We start from the raw sequence: 21,725 nt of genomic DNA on the forward strand, positions 1-21,725 counted from the left end.
GGGAGACGCCATCTGTAGGACATCTTATAAAGATTTTCTTTATACACTGTAGCCATTGTTAGTTTCTGATTAAGTATCCAAAGTTTTTCCTACTTAGCCAATTCCACATTATAATTGAAATTTTTCACCTAGGCGACCATAGTTTCTTTGACATGTTCCTCCTCTAGCTTATGTTCCAACAAAAATCTATACAACACTTCGATCAACCTGTTTTCCGTCTGTATCAAAAGTTTATCTAATATTGTGTAATCTTTGGCAATACCTTCCTTCTTCCCTATCCTGTGCAAACCTTGATTGTATCTGTAAATAAGACCACCATTCTACTTGTCACAAGCCTTCCTTCATTGTGAGTCTTAGTTTTCCTCCATCTTCACAGGCTCAGACTATTTGCTGATATTCTGCCTTAGTTATGTGGCCCTCTTTCCACTTTTTATACTTATCCTTTTTGTCTTTCAATTTGTTAGAGAGTTCTTTATGCAGCCATGCTGGTTTCTTTTGAGAGCTGTTATTTTTCTTCTTCACTGGTATTGTGCTTGACTGGGGATTTATAATCTCAGTTTTCAAAATTTCCCAAGCTTCTTGAGTTGTTTTCCTCTTGAGGATTGTCATCCATGGAATCCTTCCCAACCTCTCTTTAAGTTTATTGAAATTAGCTGTCTTAAAGTCCAAGACTCTAGTTTGAATTTGTTCTATTGCTAGTATGAAAAGGTTCTTTATTCTGTTAATCAGTCACTATATTTCCTATTTAAGAAGTTAATTAATTAATTGCCACTTAAGATTAATCATACAACGAAATACAATAATTTCTTTATGAAAAAAATCTGGATTGGATTCTGGTCAGGGAATTTTCAGCTTTCAGGAGAAGAATGACAAGTTAAATAGATCATTCTGAAATATAAGAAAAGAAATATAAGAAAAGATTCACATAGACAGTAATGCAAACTAATCTGATTAATACTTCAAAATAAATAGTTTCTTGGATTTATTCTAAAATAAGCATGCAGGTAGTTCTTGATTTCTGACCAGTTACTTAGTGAGCTCTCAAAGTTATAATGGACCTCCCAAGTGTACTTCAGTCTGGTTGTGATGTTGTCATGCTCTTCCCACAGTCATATGACCACATGATGGGTGATCAGCAAATGGGACTATATTTATGGCCATTTGCAGCATTCCATGGTCACATGACCATGTTTTGTTTTTTGCAGAAAACTGACATTTAGTTCCAATTTTTGGCAAAATCAGTTCCTAGGGAACCATTGGTTTGCTTAATGACTGAGGCATTCACTTAATGGTGATTGCTTTACAACTGTGCCATTTGCTTATTGACCAACCACAAAAGATTGGCTACATGCGTAACCCATCATATGGCTAATACGCATATACTTTGAGAACCATTAGGGAAGGCTGTCTTCACCTCTTTCTCTCACTGTTTGACTGAGCTTTCTACATTCACACCTACTACATTCCATCGTAGTAATCTGGGAAATAGTTTGGATTATTCAAATGGTTTCTGGCCAGAAGTGGTTGCTGGCCCATATGTCAATTTCCTTTCTTTAATCCCTTCTGCTGTTCAAAGTGCTTTAATCCTCCAGATAAACTGTTGAGAGTTACCCAAATAGCTATCAGTTACGCTCAGTGATTCTCCATGTGCTGTTTTTGAATTGTGGCAATTTGTCTCTTTCTGCAACTTAATGATTTTTTATGCAAGTGTGTAAGGATGTATACGGCATGCAATCTTCCCCCATCTCTCAGATTATTTATGATTCTGAACAGGATTTAAAATTACATTACAAAAATAAATAATATTCTTTTTATTATTATTACTCTATTCTAGGAACTGTTTCCAGCCAACCGGCAGAATGTGGACCATTTTGCCAAATATTTCACAGATGCTGGCCTAAAAGAGCTTTCAGATTTCCTTAGAGTCCAGCAATCATTGGGGACCCGAAAAGAACTACAAAGAGAACTCCAGGAACGTCTTTCTCAAGAATGTCCAATTAAAGAGGTGGAAAAATAGTTTTTCTCTTATTTAAGCCACATAAAGACAACGCCACGATAGAAAAATAAAATGTTTCGCTTAAGAACAGAATAGCTTCATGTAATGCTTGTTCCATGGACAGTTGATATTATTGCTCTGATTTTCATAAGGGTTTGCATGCATAAAAGTTAATCATGTAAACCTAGGCATAAGTAATTGTAGGCTCAATTTTAGTTAAATTTTAACTAAATACCAAGCTAGCAGGAATAGCCAACACTCCGGACGACAGACTTAAGATATACAAGGAACTGACAAACTTGAAGATTGGGTGCTATCTAACAAAAATAAATTTTAACATTTTAAATTTTAGTCTCCTGTGGAAAAAAAATACTCAAATGCATATCTGTGGAGAGGCAACTGAGCATATCTCAGAATAGTCTGTGTTGCTCCGTACTTAGCTCTCCCTCCCAGTTTTGGACTTGGAGTAGAGCTCTTGTAAGATATTGCTGATGCTATCTATTGTTGCAGTTGTTGACTTGTGACTTTAACAAAACTGAGTCACTGCTTACAGTGCAAGAGAACAGTTGTAGTTAAATGAGAATGGGTGAAAAAGTGACATTCCTGGACTTGGACTGACTGGATAATCTTTATCAAAGAGATGGAATAGTTTAGCATATCATATGAAGAAAATTCCTTTAGTGAGGAATTCCTTTATCAAGGAAATAAAGCTGACTCCCCCTATGAGGTTTAACAGCTGTAGGTATTCTCACTCACTATGTGAGAATAAAAATGCAGTGAATTTTCTTTTAGTTTATGCAGTTGAACATTTCCTGTGGAGTGAATCTGGTGTATGAACACAATCATACAAAACCAAATCAAAGACATACAGGAATATGATATGCTTCCTTCTTCTTTATGTATTTTTCTTGGTTTCTCTATTTTCTCCATATACCACTGAGAATGGGATCAAAAGAAAAATGCAAAAATACCCTTATTGAAAGGCATTGGTGGCAGATAGGGCAGTGTTATTTAAGGTAATGGCTTGAAAAATGATGGTTTTTTTATGTTTTTAAACTTCCCATTCCAGATGGTGCTTTATGTAAAAGAAGAAATGAAAAGAAATGATCTGCCAGAACCAGCAGTGATTGGACTCCTGTGGAGTTGTGTAATGAATGCTGTTGAATGGAACAAGAAAGAAGAACTGGTTGCAGAACAAGCACTTAAGCATCTGAAGGTGAGCATGCGGAAAATGTTAGTACATTGAGAACACTTGTTTGAATCCTAAAGCTAGCTGTGTAAGCAGCTGTTTGAATAGAAGTATGATTGCTAAGAAAGAGGCACAGTGGCCTAGCAGTTAAAATTTTGGGCTTGTCAACTGGAAGATTGGCATCTAGGTAGTGCATGGTGAAGTGAGCTCCTGTTCTCCTACCGACCTACCAGTTTGAAAGGATGCAAATGCAAGCAGATAAATAGGTGTTACTTCAGTGGGAATGTAACAGCATTTTGTGTGCCTTTGCTGTATAGTCATGCCAATCACTTGTTCACGGAAGGGTCATGAGACAACACTAGCTTTTTCAGCTGGGAAACAGCGAACTCACCACTCTTAGAGTCAGGCATGACTGGACAAGGGAAACCTTTACCTGTTTATTTATTATTGCTAATTGTGAGAGGTATGGGATATACTCTATATCCCAATAAAATACCTTCTTCACAGGCCAGCATTATGTGTTTGATGATAAATTGCACCCACCTCTTTCAAAATTCATCAAGCTTTTCAAACAATGCTTATAACATGATAATTTTGCAGTTCTGTTGCCTGGAGGTTTTGGGGATGATTTGTACACCGTTCAAGCTAACTAGTTGATAGAAGCTTAATTTTACTATACTATACTATTTCAATTTCAGTGGAATTCTTATGCTGTACTGAAAATAAAGAAATGTGAATAAAGAAAATACGTTTGTGAATATCTATGTGTGCCTACAGCCACTTATTACCCACCTTCTGAGTTTATATTTTGTAAGAGTATCTAAAAGCCACTTAAGCCAACATAAAATGCACTAAAAAAAATTAAACCCTGCAATAGAGGTATTCCTTAACTTATGACCACTATTGAGTCCAACATTTCTGTTGTTAAATGAGATATTCATTAAGTGAATTTTCCCCTATTTAGAAACTCTATTGCCACAGTTGTTAAGTGAATCGCTGCAGTTGATAAGTTAATAATACAGTTGTTAAGTGAATCTATCTTCCCTATTGATTTTGCTTGTCAGAAGATCGCAAACGGTGATCACATGACCTTGTGACACAGCAACCATCATAAGTATGAGCTAGTTGCCAGGCATCTGAATTTTGATCACATGATCATGGGACTGCTACAAGGGTTGTAAATGTGAAAAATGGTCATGTCACTTTTTTCATTGTAACTTTCAACAATTGAGTTGCAAGTCAAGGACTACCTGTATTGAAAATATTGCAAAATAAACTTCTGTAGCCTTTGAAACATTTGGATAATATTCTCCTTGGTATTTATCTGTAATAACTAACCCAATTTCTCCTTTATTGTTTTAGCAATATGCACCTTTACTGGCAGTGTTCAGTACCCAAGGCCAGTCAGAGTTGATCCTTCTTCAGAAAGTTCAGGAATATTGTTATGATAACATCCACTTTATGAAAGCCTTTCAGAAGATCGTGGTGCTCTTTTATAAAGGTACTTTCTTTTATCTATATTTTTTATTTCAAAGTTATTTTTATTGCTTAGATTTTTTTATCCCATCTTTATTATATTTATAAATAATTCAAAGCAGTCAACGTATCTAATACTCCTTTCTTTTCCTATTTGTCTTGATACAATCTTCATTTCAGTATATAAAAAGTAATAAAATGTGACACCTATGTATATATTTTTACACTCCAATCATATTTTTTATTTTTCACATTTTTGAAAAATGTGTCCAATAAAGTGTAAAAATATAGTATCATTTAAGAATTTTTTTTTTTAAAAAAAATGAATTTAAAAGGAGATGAGAAAACATGACCCCAGTTAAAAATCAGCTAAAAAGGTAAAGGAAGGGCTCTCAGTGCCCCAATACTCCATGGGAGGGTAGAGCGGTATGTTTTAATTCTTTCTCAGAAGAGTGATGACCTGGGGGGAGTATAAATATTTTCCACAGGAAAATTCATATTCATCATCCTTAGTGTCTATTTCTATGGATTTTGATATTATGCAATGTTTGCAGTTTTACCAGTGTTAACATAAGAGTAAAAGCTTCAAGCATTTATCAGAGCAGCTTCCAAAAGTCCAGCATGTTGCTCAGGACATGTCTTGCCAGAATATCAATATGGAAAAACTTTTTTCTAAGCTAGAATGAAACTTTACTTTTAGCTACAGACTATGTTTAGCAAAAGGTGTATGAATTCCCTAGCAATTTTACTTGTTGGTACATATACATCATATAATAACACCCATGAGACTAAAGTTCTCCCGCTTCCTGTAATCACTAGTATGGCTATTATTACCCCTCTGGGTCTAAATGCATTACAGAAAAATTAGGTTTCAAATAAAAATCAAAACATTACCTGATGTTTCTATTTTGATTTAATTACAATTGACTAGTGACTTGATCATGTAATCAACTGAATTACTTATCAGCTAATTCAAGTAACTCTCACTATGTAGGTGTAAAATATATTCTAGCATAAAACTGAATGACAAAAAGAATGATAAATGAAACGAGAATGAAAAGATGAATTTGAAAAGATTTCATTGTCTTGATTAGTATGCCAAAGAATCTGCTAGAAGATGACAAACTCTTTGTTTCTAGCTTGTTTATTAAAAGGATTTCCACAGGTGAGCCAATAATATTCATCATGAGAGGATAAAGTTAGTTCTTATTTTATTTTTCATATAGTTCCTGTTTTATTTTTCATATAGCTGTAAACATATTTATCTGTAAATTCATGTAGCATACACTAATCTGATACACAAGGAATGAAGTCCTTTGGGCTCTGCACAAACCATCAATACTTCAAGATTGCACTGCTGAATTTTGGCAGCACAAAGACATAGTGCAATTTTGGATAATTTGAAAGGGGGAAAAGTGACATCAAAGAAACTTTTCAGTTCCAACCTACTTTTAAAAAACGTCAAAATGCAATGGAAACCATAACTACAACTCTTCTTGTGGTGTCACAGCAGATAGTGTTCTGCTACCCTCTCCAGAAAGATATGGGGCAGAATTTTAGCTGCCATCATAGACTCATGCATTTGTTGCTTGTAGGTACACTGATAACTTATGCACTGGAAACAAATTCTTTGTGTGTTTAATCACACTTGGCCAACAAAGGATATTCCTATTCCTGTTCCTATATTATAGTCCTTTGGATTTGTTCTGACTACTCTGTAGATAAGGTCAACAACTGTAAGTCCTCTTTAAGAAGTTAAAATTTCCCAGACCAAGCTAACAAAGAATCATGGTTATAACATAAGCGTATTGTCTAAGCATATTGCTAGTGTTTGCAATTTTCTTGGGCATAGGTCATATCAGGCTTTTAAATGGTTCTGGATCATTCATCAAATTAAAAAATAAAAGGGACTGCAGTTGACATATTTTTAGGCCTCAAGTAATGTAATAAAATTTAATGAACTGAAGTACCCAGAACATGGTAATCTTCCACAAGATGGTATCCCTATTAATTTGATTAAAAGTAGATGTAGGCATGCTTTCTATCATTTGTTTCTGGCAATAAAAAACGCAGAACTGAAATCAAGGCAGGGTTTTTTTGTTGTTGTTGCTTCTCTGCTGCTGATCTGAACTTGCATTCAGGCACAGCTAAAAGGATCTGAAAATTGAACATGGGTATTAGAAATATTAAACAGCCTATAATTCATGGGAAGAGTTTTCCAAAAGGAACAAGCAGTTTATTTTTCGTTCAAAAAGCTTACATGAAAGCAGTCAATTCTTTGGCTAAATTATTGGATTTCTTCCTTTTCCCATTTTCAGTTTTATTTAAGAATTGTGTTCGCATTGGTCTTGGATTAGTTGTCTTGGAAACCAAAATTCTTTGGTTGGATTTCACTAGGATTGCTGCTATAAATACTTGAAGGGGAAAATAGTTTCTGTAGAACAATTTCAGAATAGTTTTGTTTGTATTATTTTGAATAATGACTACTTTAAATTGAATGATTTTTTTTGTTTGTTTGTTGTCAATAAGTCTATTCTTCCTTTACTGGAAAAAATATTTTATTAAGCCACTATCTTATTCTTTAACTCAATGTGAAACCCATATTCCTTCCCCCTTTTTCACCTGAATCTCTTAAGAATGAAAGAAGTTCAGAATATAACAATAGCTCTTATGGGCCACATCAAGATCCATGTTATTCTGCCATTTTGTGTTCATAGTGGCCAACTGGATACTTCTGAGGTGCTTATTAGCAGGAAATGAAGAGATTTCTTTCTTTTCCCTTTTTCCCTTGTAATTCATATTTGAAATGTGAGCTGGTAAACTTTCACAGACCTTCATATAATAGATTCAATGTTATTAAGTTAATAGCTCTTAACATGTACTAATGAATTCTACAGATAAATTATGGTGTTATGTGAAGATGTGATTTCTAAATCTCTTTCCAATTAGCTTAATTGGAAACATTTATTTTGTGGAATGTATTATTTTTAAAATTATTAAATTAAACATTTTTATTGATTCCCATTATTCATAAATCAAATCGTCTGACTTCAATAATTTCATCAAATCTCTAATTTCTGTAAATTATAGTTTGGCTAGAATATATTCTGTACTACTCTTCATTTACAACTATTGAATATTCAGCTTTAAAGGATAAACCCTGCCAACTAATTTGGTATTCTTGGCTCTTATCCTCCAGCCATATAGAAGCAAACATAATTTATGTTGACTTACACTTTAGTTTTGCAAATCAGAAAGCATGCCAATTTTTCACAGCTTATTTTGCTAGATGTCTTTTCTTCCATGTCTATTGCTCTTCCTTGGAAATGTAGTAGATGGCAATCTCTAAAATGTTATTCTCTCAGTTTGCATGCTTTGTTCCAAGTGCTGATTCTCTAAGAGTTACTGGGGGATTACCATATCCTGTAAAAGTTCATCAAAAATTTAGAAGCATTTAAAATAGCCGTGCAATCATCTTTAACTTACTATTCCAAAATGTAAGCTTGAAAGATGTTCAAAGATAATTGCTTAATTGAGGCAAAATCTTTATTTTGCAAAAGGTTATATGTAAAAAGCATACAAAAGTTACAATCAGACTTTTTTCAAATAAAGAGGGAAATCAATTGGCCTCTGAATTCCTCTAGGTGGCATGTTTCACTTTTGTGCTCCTTTATAATCTAAGATCTCTTCATTTCTAAGCAAATGATGCACAATATACTGTAAACAGATCTTTCTACAGCTCTTTTAATTAGACTTGTTTCCCTCTAGTTCATTTTCCTCCTCTAGAGTACTGTACATCAGAATCTTTGTTTCCTTCATATCTTAAAGTCCAGCTGAAGCCTTGTTATTTGTCTCTGTCCACAGTAGTAAAATTATTTCATTTGTTTAGTAAACATTTGATATTACAAAGCACAAAAAAGTTACTTACAACTGTTTTACACATTATGATTGTTGCATCATCTCCATGGTCACATGATCAAAATTTGGGTGCATATTTAGGAGTTGCAGTGTCTCATTTGTAAGTTTCCCAGCCAGATTCACTTAACAAATTCATTTAGCCACAGTGTTTGTTTTAAGAACTATGGCAAAAATAGGTTATAAAATGGGGCACATTTCACTTAACCACTGTCTTGCTTAGCAATAGAAAGTTTGAGTTCAATTTTCATAGTTAGCAGAAGATTACTTGTATAGTTCAACCCTTTACCCAGAAATATTTACTAATGGTTATTTTTCTGAATTTGAATTTCAGCTGATGTCCTAAGTGAAGAAGCCATTTTAAAATGGTACAAAGAGGCACATCTTTCTAAAGGCAAAAGTGTGTTTCTTGATCAGATGAAGAAGTTTGTGGAATGGCTGCAAAATGCTGAAGAAGGTAATTTTTAAATTAAAAAATTAAATTAAATTTTGAATTACATGCTTATCTGGAGCTCTGAGATTCTTTGGTCCACAGAACAAAATATTTTGGATTATCCATTGGCCAAACTGAATAAGCTTAAATAGGTTATTCATTGGCTAGTCAGGTTACACATTGGCTAATCCCTGGGTGACACTTGAATCAAGAGGAGAATCTTGCTCGCACATAGGAAGTTTTGGGTTCAGTGTCTATCACTGCTGGGTACGGTTATAAAGTTTTGTCTATTAATATCAGCAAGTCAGGTTAATAATTTAATTCAAAAGAGTTGAGCTTCCTATGATATTTTTGGTCTAGTCTCTGCACCAAAATGTTTAAATAACTGCTGTCACTTTATATATATAATACATTTGCAAATATTTAGTTGGTGTTTAATTTAAGTGAGATGTTTGACATTGTTATTATAGATGAGCTGCATGCTATTGTTATCCCTTCAAATGATCAGCACATAGATAGATTACTTATCTCCTCTGTTGATGAATTTAGTTCTTTCTATGAATTCTAAAGGAGGTTTTTTACTCTCTTTTCTTTCTTCCCATTCTCATCTTGCCTTGCCTTGCCTTGCCTTGTCTTGTCTTGTCTGAATAGCTTCTTTCCACTTTCCTCATTTCCATACCTTATTTTTTCTTTTCTGGTTTCTGGAGGCAGGGAGAGGAAAGTGTGTAAACCTGTATGTGACCATTGTGAATGTGAAAATGACAGCTGCTCTCTGAGGTTCACAGAACCAATGTCTACCTTATTTTATAGATGTTTAATATTGTTTATCTTTCTTTGTCTCTCAATATCTTACTCTCTTTTTCATATACTCACCTATAAATACACACTATCCATGCTCTTTATTGGAATTTCTAAAGTATATATTAGAATTCTGCAAATTTTTCACAAAAAGTGCTTTGAAATGCATAGCACGCAACAATGTCTTTTTATAGGTTCATACTTGATTTTCCAAAGGTGTTCCTGTTTATCTTTATATGATGTACAGCCATGCCCAGCCATGTCATTTTACAGGGTGAAATGTACCCATATGGAGATAGTTTGGATTAGTTTCTGAAGCAGCCCCATAAGCCGGGGGGGGGGGGGGATTGGCTGCTTAACCTTTTTTTTAAAAGAGGTGTTTCGTATGTGCATATCCACTTAAACAATACAGTATATTTGTGTGTGTGTGTGTGTACACATACACTGGAGGATGGCACTTCAAATTAACAAAGTGGAAAAGCATAACATAGCATTTTATCTGTGTTTATTCTTTTGAGGAAGTGGCAGCTTAAATTCAGCATCATCCTTCTTTCACTATTGCTTCACTGAAACTGAGTGTTTATCACCTTATTCATTGGATATCATTTGAGTTGAAATGCTGAATATTTTGTAGTAAAAATTGCAAGGTTGCCTACTTCTGCTTTTAAATAAAAAACTATGGCTAGTTCCATTGTGCATACAGTCATAAATGAAAGAACAGATGTTTGATGCCTCAGCTGTCCCGTATATTTACCAATAGTTAATAAGACATTTTTTTATTGTGGTTGATTTCATTTTTCAACTTCATATAGTAGCTTCTCATGGAGAAGGTTTTTTTTGTATCCTGTTGAAAAATCATAAAACAAATCCCCTTGAAGTCTAATTCAATATAACCAACACATGGGTGACAGGTTGTAAACATGAATTCGTATTTTGCCTTCAGAATTAAAATATTTGCTTAATCAATTCCTATAAATTTTTAGTAATTTTTCCATCTTGTTTTTTTTAAATAGTTGACTGAAGTAACATCCCGAAAAAGAGACTGAATCATGTAATTTTTTAAAAAAACAGATATACTCACATATAATATAATAATTGGATAAGCAGTAAGCGAGCCACGGCAAGAAATATTAAAGTAAAACCCATCTAAACTTCACATGTTGGGCTTTTCACAAATAAATGAACAGCAGCATTCCTGCTTTTTGTTGTTGCCTTGTTTGTATGTCTTTAATTGCACCATCTTAGGTAGTATTTTATTTGAAAATCAAGGAAAATGATCTTGCAAAGTAAGAATAAATACAATGAAAAGGAGGAAGGCACTGTTTCATGACAGTTTTGTTTCTTTACAACAACACAGGGAAGCAGCAGTCTTTGTCCTTCCTTTCCAAGGAAAAAGCAGAGGCAGGCAGGGAGATAGGATTGGCTTAGTGATGGGGGAATAGGTTTCAATGCTGAGTCCTAAAGATAGTTGGAATCTGCGCATGTCATTCACATTGGGGAAACCTTGCCTTAGCCTGTTGCAATTTTATGGAAAGACAAATAGGGCTCACAGCCATTTCTTTCAAGAAATGTTGATAAAACAGCCAGACATTGGCACTGTAGGGTTGATGGTATGAGATATAGTCTTGTTAGTTTTGTTTTTCATGGGCCAGGGAGATTTTTGTGGCCTTCAAAACCTGAAAGATATTAGTAAGAATAGTGGCAAAGTAATGCCATGTCCAGGTTTATTACTATTTTTATTTTGGGAGATGATTGTCAGCACTGATAATTGTAACTTTTACATTTCTGATAAAATTATAAAACATTTCAATAGGAAAAATTGGGAAGGAGAGAGTACAACTGCTACACTTTGTGTATCATGAGATGTAGCAGTTATAGTCTCTCCTTCCCAATTTTTCCTATTTCCCCTTAAGAAGGTCCCTATAATGAGGTTTACTTTTAATCTTTGTTAATGATTAATTTATAGTCCAGACTCCATCAGTGTATTCGTAGGTCTATTTTGCCCTGCCGGATGCTCACCACCTGTATTGGATGTTAAATTCAACATGGCCATTAGCACAACTTAATGAGAAACATACGAAATATCCAGCGTGAAGAAGCTTATTCTTGACAATAGAGACCATTTATGCCACTGATTAAAATAAATGCTTCTCACTTTCAACCTCCTTCTTTTGGCTTGTGGTTAATTTATTTATGGAAAAGTGTGTGTGTGTGTGTGTGTGTGTGTGTGTGTGTGTGTAGTGTTTTTAAAGCTATAAGAAACTTATTATTTTTCTCTCTGTTTTATAGAATCTGAATCTGAAGGGGATGAAAATCAAGATGGCTAAACAAAGCACAAACCAGACAAGATTACAGCTGGCTGCTCTTTCATAATTTTGTACTATTCAAGCAAGGTTGTTCCTTCAGTGTCATATTGAAACTTTAGGCTAGATTTTTTTTCCTTCATTCGTTTGTTTAGAAAAATAAAATAAATAAATAAAAAGCATTATTGTTGCTATACATGAGCCTCTTTTGGCAAGCCATATGCCATGTAGACAATGGCATTCAGCAAAAGAGACAATTAGGGAAATTGTGATTAAAAGCTTAAGAACTTTTTCAGGTACTTCATTTTCTGCCCATAAAGGTGTTTTTTTTTAAATATCTATACTTAGTTCAGTATTTGCTTGTGTATGTGAGTCAACATCACTAAGATTTTTTTTTAATTAAATGGATTTTGTATATTCATGTTTCCAGACATTTTGTTTAGAAGTGGTTAGTGTGGAAATAAACTACTGCTGAACTTTTACAGCAGAATTATTCAAAGAATAATTCTTATCCATCAACCTTATCCATATGGCAAGCTTCTTCTTAGTATAACCCACTCTGTACACTACCAATGTGGAATGTTTCCAGATTTGAGGTTGATGCCTCCAGGAATATTTGATGCTGGGGCAGAAACCTCCTGGGTTAATGAGATATTCCACATAAAAAAGCTGCAATAAACCAAAGGAGAGCCAGCGTGCCGTGTGTGTATAGGTAACACCTATCCAGCCCTAAGATATCTACATTAAACTGGATCCTGTTTTCTTTTTTTTTTAAACAGTTATGTGACTGTTCTTACACAAAACAGTGATAAATCACAAAAAAGGGGTTTAAGACCTGTTTAATTGACTCAGTGGTTATATTAACCAATTAAAATAATTTTCAATCAATTGAAGAGGTCCTGTGTTTAATAACCGGGTAGATTTTAAAAATATCTTGAATGCAAATTATCGACTTACAATCATTTGTTTAGTGACTGTTCGAAGTTACAGTAGCAGTGAAAAAAGTTACTTATGACCAATTTTCATATAAGCTCCATGGTCACGTGATCAAAATTCGGACACTGGGCAACTGGCATGTATTTATGACAATTGCAGTGCTCCTGGATTATGTAACCATCTTTTGTGAGCTTCTGCAAGCAAAGTCAATGGGGAAGCCAGATTCACTTAGCAACCATGTTAACAGTTTGACAACTGCAGTGATTGGTTTAATATCTGTGGCAAGAAACTTTAACTGTCTGGGCTAGCAATGGACATTTTGCACTCAAGTAGAGGAAATTATCTGTATTTGAATGCTGTTTTTTTTAAAGTTCCTTTTTTCTTTTTTGTAGGAAGAATTATTTCTTTCTAAAATAGAAATGCAAAAGTTGATTCTCCAGATATTGTTGGATTCTAATCCTATCATCCCTGTTTGTTAATCATGCTACCTAGTTTGACATAAATTGAACAAAGATTGGAGGACACACATTTGTTATCCTAACCATTTTAGCATTATGCTGTTACTTACCCATATAAAAGCAGATTTGTGTAACTAGATAGCGAACTAAATTTTATACCTCAAAGTAAGGAGGATAGAGATCAGTTTTATATTTGCTCCTGAACTATGAAGTCTAAATTAGCAAGGTAATTGCAAATATGTATGATAAATAGATATTTGTCAGAGGCCAAACCCCCACTGTAGGGAGGAGGAACTGACCAGGTGGTTCCGCCCCAGGCGACTTATGGACCCTTTAAGGTTCCAGACGGAGCTTGGGGTTATTCCTGACACTCTCGCCCACAGTTCGGCGGAGACTCTGGTTGCTGCCTGGCACTCGGCGACATCGGAGTCCCTCGACCGGATTGCGCCACTACGGCCCCTCCGGGTCGGTGGATCCCGAAGGCCTCCTTGGTTCACCGAGGAGCTCCGGGAGAAGAAGCGCCGGAGGAGACGCCTAGAGCACCTGTGGAGGTCCGATAAGTCCGAATCGAACTGAGCACTTTTGACAACATGCACCAAGGAATATATCAGGGCATTGAGGACAGCAAAAAGAACATATATTGCCACCTTGGTTGCGTCTGCTGAGTCCCGCCCAGCCGCCCTGTTTAGGATAACCCGCTCCCTCCTAAATAGGAGGGATGCGGGGGAACCCCTACAGGGTAAGGCTGAGGAGTATGTCCAGTTCTTGGCAGACAAAGTTGCTCGGTTTCGGTCGGACTTGGACTCCACCTCTGCAGATCCAGCCGAGACACAAGGGGATAGCTTGGCAGACCATCTCTGGGTTGAGTTTCAGGATGTTGCCTCTGGGGATGTGGACAAGGCCATACGAGCTGTGAGTGCCTCCACCTGTATACTGGACCCGTGTCCCTCCTGGCTGGTTGCCAACAGCAGTGAGGTGACACGAGGCTGGATCCAGGCGGTCGTAACCGCCTCCCTTCGGGAGGGGCACTTCCCAGCCGCACTTAAAGCGGCGGTGGTGAGACCCCTCCTGAAGAAACCATCCTTGGATCCAGCCGTTTTTAACAATTACCATCCAGTCTCCAACCTTCCCTTTGTTGGGAAGGTTGTTGAGAAGGTGGTGGCCTTCCAGCTTCAACGGTCCTTGGAGGAAGCTAATTATCTTGACCCCTTCCAGTCCGGCTTCAGACCTGGTTACAGCACAGAAACCGCTTTGGTCGCATTGACCGATGATCTCTGGAGAGCCAGGGATGGAGGCCACGCGTCCATCCTGGTTCTCCTTGACCTCTCAGCGGTTTTCGATACCATCGACCATGGTATCCTTCTGCGACGACTGCGGGAGGTGGGAGTGGGAGACACCGTATTACGGTGGTTCTCCTCCTACCTCTCGGACAGGTCACAGTCGGTGTTGATTGGGGGACAGAGATCGTCCCCGAGGCCCCTAACTTATGGGGTGCCGCAGGGCTCGGTCTTATCCCCCCTACTATTTAACATATACATGAAACCGCTGGGCGAGATCATTCGGAGGCACGGGATAAAATACCATCAATACGCGGACGACACGCAGTTGTATCTGTCCGCCCCGTGCCAACTCAATGAAGCGGTGGACGTGATGAGCCAGGGTCTTGAGGCCGTTAAGAACTGGATGAGAGCTAACAAACTGGTACTCAACCCGGACAAGACCGAGTGGCTGTTGTGTTTCCCTCCCAATAATTTGGCCAGTGTTCCACCGCTCAGGCTGGGGGGTCAAATTCTATACCCCTCAGATAGGGTTCGCAACTTGGGAGTCCTCCTGGACACACAGCTGACTTTTGACCATCATCTGTCGGCTGTGACCAGGGGGACATTTGCCCAGGTTTGCCTGGTGCGCCAGTTGCGACCCTACCTGAATCGGGAGGCCCTCACAACAGTCACTCGAGCCCTTGTGATCTCTAGGCTGGAATACTGCAATGTGCTCTACATGGGGCTGCCCTTGAAGAGCATCCGGCGACTTCAGCTAGTCCAGAATGCGGCCGCGCGAGTGATAGTGGGTGCACCTCGGTTCGCCCACATAACACCTATCCTCCGCGAGCTGCGCTGGCTACCTGTTGATCTCCGGGTGTGCTTCAAGGTGCTACTCACCATCCATAAAGCCCTCCATGGTAGTGGGTCTGAGTACTTGAGAGACCGCCTTCTGCCGATTACCTCCCTTCGACCCATCAGATCGCACAGATTGGGCCTCCTCCGAGTTCCATCCGCCTGTCAGTGCCAACTGGCGACTACGCAGAGGAGAGCCTTCTCAGTAGCAGCTCCGACCCTTTGGAACGATCTCCCCGTAGAGATTCGCACCCTCACCACCGTCCAGACCCTCCGCGCAGCCCTTAAGATCTGGCTATCCCGTCAGGCCTGGGGATAAGATTTTCATCCGCCCCACCCGAATGTTGAATGAATGTTGTGTTTTATTGTTTTATTTTATTCACATATTATTTCATGTTTTGTCTTGCACTCCTTTCCCACGAATTGTAAGCCGCCCTGAGTCCCCTCAGGGAAAAGGGCGGCCTATAAATGACAATAAAATCTCTCCAAAAAAAAATGATTAAAAAAAAAAATCCACTTGATATATATATATATAGAAAAATCCTCAAGGATATTTATAAAATTGCTTGAAAGCCTTACTGATGAAAAAAATCTATTCTGGGACACAACAAATATGTATCAATAACCCATTGGTGTGAGGTAAATGGAGATCTATCCCTCATATTTATATTAAATAGAGATTGCAGAGCTTCTGTAGCTATCTAAGATGAAGAATAGGCATTTAGGAATATCGAGAACTAACCCAGATAAACAGGTTCAAATAAGATGGGAAACGAATGCAGTTTCTAGATTTAATATATTAAGATGCATAGATATAAATCAGATCAAAGGATTGGTTTGTATGATTTTGTCTTGAGTTCCTTGGTCCACTAATGATCTGAATCGACTACCAACATAGTTCTAATGCTGAGAGAATAAGTGAGTTAATTTGCAAAATGCCTAGCAAAGAAGTAGCAGTAATCTATAGGAAATTCTGTGACCCGTCAAATGCGTGCCCGACAAAACCGCGCTGACAAAACTGCACGAGAAAACCGTGAGATCAAAAGCGTTCCCACAAAAGAGCACCGACAAAACCGCGCCCACAAAAGTGTGATTAGGGTTAAGGTAAGAGTTAGGGTTGTTATTACGTTGTTTTCACGTTGTTTCTTGATGGCGCGCTTTCATCGGCATGCATTTGTCGGCGCGCTTCTGTGGGCGCGATTTCAACCTCGTGGTTTTCTCGCCACGGTTTTGTCAGCGTGCTTTTGTCAGGCGCGCATTTGTCGGTGAACCAGGAAATTCATCTTGCTCATCACATTCCAAGCAGGTTGTGTTTTGCCTTAAACTGTACTGGATAAATTTGAATGCTTTGCCATATTTCCTGATAGGCCTTAATGTTGGCTTGTACCATGTCTAATATGCTCTTTGCTTTATGTCTCTTGCTATCACATTAGTGTCCCTTTTGCCTCTTCATTTCTTGAAACCCTTAATCTTACCCCAGTATTTCCATCAAGATGAGATCTTTTAGGGCCTTCATTTCCTGAAACTCTTAGTCTTACCTCAGTATCTCCATCAAGATGAGAGCTTTCAGGGCCCATCGCATCCAGTCACCTCTGATTCCAAATTAGTACCAATCAACAAAAGAAGCAATGTCAGTTTTGCGATCACTTCTATATTAGGTTGAATTAATTTCTATTTCCAATTATGCACTTGAACATTTACAAACCTGCAAAACTGTTTTATATGAAGAAAATATGGTAGTTAAGAAACTCTCCAGTTTGCCAAAGTTTTCAACAAATAAAACTTGTGAAAGCCTTTAATCTAAATTTTGGGTTTAGTGCCCTCTAGTGTGGATTAATAGAAATTAGTATGTTTCTATTTTAATTTATTTCAGTTCCCGGAGTCTTTAAAACACATCATGATTATCAGGCAGGTTTTATTTTTGCTGTCACATTTACATGAAATCCTTTACTATCCTTGCAATACCTAAACGTATACTTCTGTCTCCCAGAAAAAGCTTCTTTCATTTTATTCTTCCCCCACTTCACTAGCCCATTTCCATTATCTCTGAAATATGTCCCCTTCCTTTTCCTTCCTATCTCCATCTAAGAATGTTCTTTTTGTTTCTTCTAAAATACATAAGACATTTATGTGTGAGTAAATGAGTGTGTGTGTGTATGTGTGTGTGTGTGTGTGCGCGCACACACACACGTGTGAATTCCCTAGATTTTAGTATGGCAAAGCAGTGCATCCTAAACCATTACAAAACTTGACGTCATTCTAGTAGTCTAGAATAGATGGAATTCATCTTTTAATTCCTCAAAGAAACTCTTTCTATGTAATCCCACTTCTTCACCATAATTGGCAGAGACCCGTCATTATAATTTCAGAGCAGATTGTTAGTTTAGTTTAGTTTTTATTAGTTTATTAGGCAGGAATTGTGAAGTTGGTGGGTGCAAGCCAAAATGCATGGCAGTCAAAAAAGCAGGGATTGGGCAGGAATGGGGGGGGGGGCCGGAAATGCACTTGGTAACGATATAGTTACCACGGAAGCTGCAGAGCTCTCAGATTTGGATCATGTGACCACAGCGATGCTGTAATGACTAATTTTGTGTAAGTACCATTTGTAAGCAACATTGTAATTTCAAGTGGAAGGTGAGCAAATGGACATTAAGTGAGGACTATCTTGCTGTCTATACTTTTCGGCAGTGCTATATGTAATCATTTAAAATGTTTGTTCATTTGATCATCTCAACCTTTTTTCCTATTACCAGACATGGTTTTTAGTTCACCCTGTAAGCAGTTAGGCTACATTAAGAAGCCTTTTCTGACAGGCGGCATCATCTGACTGTTTTTGCCTGACCTCTGAAGATAATCAGGATTAGATCCAGGGTAGGGGTGGGTTCCGTAGGTCACTACTGCCGGTTCTCTCATGGGCGCTTCACATGAACACGCTTTATGTGTGCTGCGTGCGCATGCACAGTGCAATAAAAATTGTTCCTATGGTGCCACCCAGAGAACCAATTCGGGGGCGTGGCAGGCCTGGGTCGCTGCCGATTCCAGCGACCCAGGCTGCCAAACCACTACCGGTTTGGCCAAACCGGTTTGAACCGGTAGGAACCCACCACTGGTCCAGGGTGTGCTCAGATCTCCAGGGGATTATAAGGATTACAAGTTTATAGACCACAGTGAGAACTAAAAAAACAAAATCCTGAAGTGGTGGCAAACCATTTCTATATTGCTGACTAGAAAATTACAATGGTATCTCCGAGAAAGTCAGCATTAATTGAACTTGATTTGAAGGAAACTTTCTTTAACTATGCAATGAGACTTACTGAATGTCCTGAAATACTGCCTTGCCAGCACTACTACTCACAATCACAAATATGCACAGTTCCTTGCAAAACAATGAACAAGCTTCTTTAGTCACCATTCACAATTATGCCAGCAATGAAAAAGTAACTTCTTGTGTTTTTAACTTTCACAGATTTACAATGCAAAGGAAAGCTGAAATAAAATCATAAGCACAATCATGATTTCACCCTAGCAATCTCTTCATTTAATGGCCACATTGCTAGGCCCAATTATGTTGAAAAAACAAGGATTACCTTAATTAGAAATTCAGGAAAATAAATAATTTGACCAGACGTTCTAAATCTTTGTATGCAACAATAATTCTACACTCCCCTAGCACTTACACGTAATAGAATTTTTTTCTTGAGTTGGCAGAGACACTGAGTTTTTCTAAAACATGATGGAAGAGCAGGTGGCTGGTTGGGCTGTTAAGCAGCTTGTCAGTTTATTTAACAGACCTTTGTTTTCAATTTGTGATGTTTCATTTAACACTGGGCGTGTTTCATTTTCTCTCATCTGTTGCTACATTTATAGATAATGTCAGCCTGTTACCACTCAAAGAGGCCCAACTTGTGAATTATGATTGCAGCTATCATAATCAATTAGTCAGCGCAATTGGCTATGATAGTGAGATTTGGTACCTACAAAATAAGTAGTAATGATGAATTTAATGGGCCATTTATGACTGCCAAAATAACAGTGGAGCCAATGGTGAAATAATGAAGAAAAGGAAAAACAATATTCGAAGCATTGCCACAATAAACTCTGTGTTCAAAATAAGGGGGGGGGGGGTGTTGTTGATTCTATAAAAGCCTTCATCTTCTAATTTAACATATGTGGCTGTATTTCTTGTCACTTAGTTATAGAATATGTTGCCATTTTGATTTGATGTTCTAATGTTATGTCTTTCCAAACTCTTTTATAGTCCATTTTAGTTTAATGTAATAAGAAGTGGGTCAGGAAAGCTAATAAAAAGCTTCAATGTTTAAATCTGGGAGAAAAGGAAAAAGTACTGGCTGCTATTATCTACAAATTTAATTCAGCATTTTCTCTTTAGTAATCACTATGTCACCCTTCCCAGCCAAGTATCCTGCAGATGGGCATGACCAAAGAAAATTCTGCAGATCAAACATATCTTAAGGACACCAGCAATAGCAGAAACCAGCTGAAGAGTGTTTGGCTCCCTTACAAGGTTCCCCCAACTGATTTTGTATTTTGCTAATCAAAATTATCAAAAATCTGAAATACGCTAGTTCAAGATGCTGTCCAATTAATTGGGACTATGCTGTGCATAAATGATGCCTACTGAAATAGCAAAGCCTGGAGTGGTTACAGAATGGACAAATCCCTTTTCACCATTTCATTTATTATGCAATTTATTCAACGATATGTAGAGAAACCCCAGAGTGGAAAAAGAAAAGTTCCTGCCCTTTCCCATGGAAGAAACAATCCATGGTCTTTAGACACTAGCCACTTACTAGTAATGCTATTGAAAGAGAATAAAATAGTCTGAAAGAAACAATGGATACACAGGAGTGAAGCCTATAACAAAACAAGCAGCAGAAGTACCACAGATGCTGCAAGGCCCTAGTTGTAACAACAATATTACACTGGTATAATAGATGTATGCCAGTTTTAACACTGTTAAACTCAGATAACAGATGGTAAGCAATGGATCGTCTCTGGTGCACAACATCCTCTGATTGAAAACAGCACTTTTGTCTAAAAAATGTTGAAACTATTGCAGTCTGCATCTCTAAAATTCTGTATATAACTGCAAAATGACTTGGAATGACCAGAGACTTCAGAGCCATTCTGTATTTTTTTGTAACTGCAACTTAATGAAAAAAAACAAACAATGAATTTTGTATAGTTGCTGTCATTGTAATTAGAAGCAAAATTCTAACAGTCTAAGTTTGACTTGGCCTTCTCCAGCAGATTGCCACCAGATACTGAATGTTGGGGGTGACAATTTTTTAGAGTTTTTCAGCATCTTATCAGTAGTGATGCTGACTAGGAATTGTAGTTTCAGTGTCTTAAGGGGATCAGAAAGAATTCCTACACTTTGAGGCTACTTTTCTTCCAATATACTATTTTTAGCAATAGCAATAGCAGTAGACTTATATACCGCTTCATAGGGCTTTCAGCCCTCTCTAAGCGGTTTACAGAGAGTCAGCATATTGCCCCCAACAATCTGGGTCCTCATTTTACCCACCTCGGAAGGATGGAAGGCTGAGTCAACCCTGAGCCGGTGAGATTTGAACCGCTGAACTGCTGATCTAGCAGTAGCCTGCAGTGCTGCATTTAACCACTGCGCCACCTCGGCTCTTTTCACAGCCTTCCCTTCAGACTTTCCCGATAGATAAATAATTGACAATTCTAGAAGTGCCCATCAAAATTATTTATAACATTGGTTACTTACACTTTATCATAATCATAATTGTGGGCATACAAATCTGAAGATCATTAATTTGGAGGGAATGTGTCCCAGGCAAAACTACTCAAGCCTGTTTCTCTTGCCCATTTTTATGATAAATAATTTTCATTTTTGCTAGCAATTGTCTCTATTCTTGTTCCTACAATGCATGTAGTGGAAGGATAACATCTCCAATTAAAGCTGGAGAGATATCCAGGTTAATAATGGATTTAAATTAATAAATGGATAAATGGATTTTTTTGCATTTGTTTTCTCTCAGTAGCTTCTATCCTTCATTTGATCTTTATGGGATTTACAGTGTTTAAAACTATTGTGTTAGTTTGTTTTGTCCTCCATA

General features: G+C 37.4%; 1 protein-coding gene across 4 annotated transcripts in view; it reads left to right on the forward strand.

The window, feature by feature from the left end:
* BZW2 (basic leucine zipper and W2 domains 2) overlaps positions 1-21,043 on the forward strand; it is a 46,325-nt gene extending 25,282 nt beyond the window's left edge. For 3 of the 4 annotated variants that reach the window (XM_087712757.1, XM_014076278.2, XM_087712758.1), the window contains 5 exons: positions 1,835-2,005; positions 3,066-3,212; positions 4,548-4,686; positions 8,911-9,033; positions 12,097-12,527. In XM_087712757.1, the coding sequence (XP_087568883.1) occupies positions 1,835-2,005; positions 3,066-3,212; positions 4,548-4,686; positions 8,911-9,033; positions 12,097-12,134 (618 nt within the window). In that variant the 3' untranslated portion in view covers positions 12,135-12,527. Of the gene's footprint in view, positions 1-1,834; positions 2,006-3,065; positions 3,213-4,547; positions 4,687-8,910; positions 9,034-12,096; positions 12,528-20,008 lie in introns of those variants that run through there. The other variant, XR_001314090.2, reaches the window with a different exon arrangement.
* Positions 21,044-21,725: the final 682 nt, after the last annotated feature.

Source organism: Thamnophis sirtalis, unplaced genomic scaffold (assembly GCF_051295495.1).
Source record: "Thamnophis sirtalis isolate CommonGarterSnake01/CBP01778 unplaced genomic scaffold, rThaSir2_p1.2 scaffold_4, whole genome shotgun sequence".
Classification (NCBI taxonomy): Eukaryota; Metazoa; Chordata; class Lepidosauria; order Squamata; family Natricidae; genus Thamnophis; species Thamnophis sirtalis.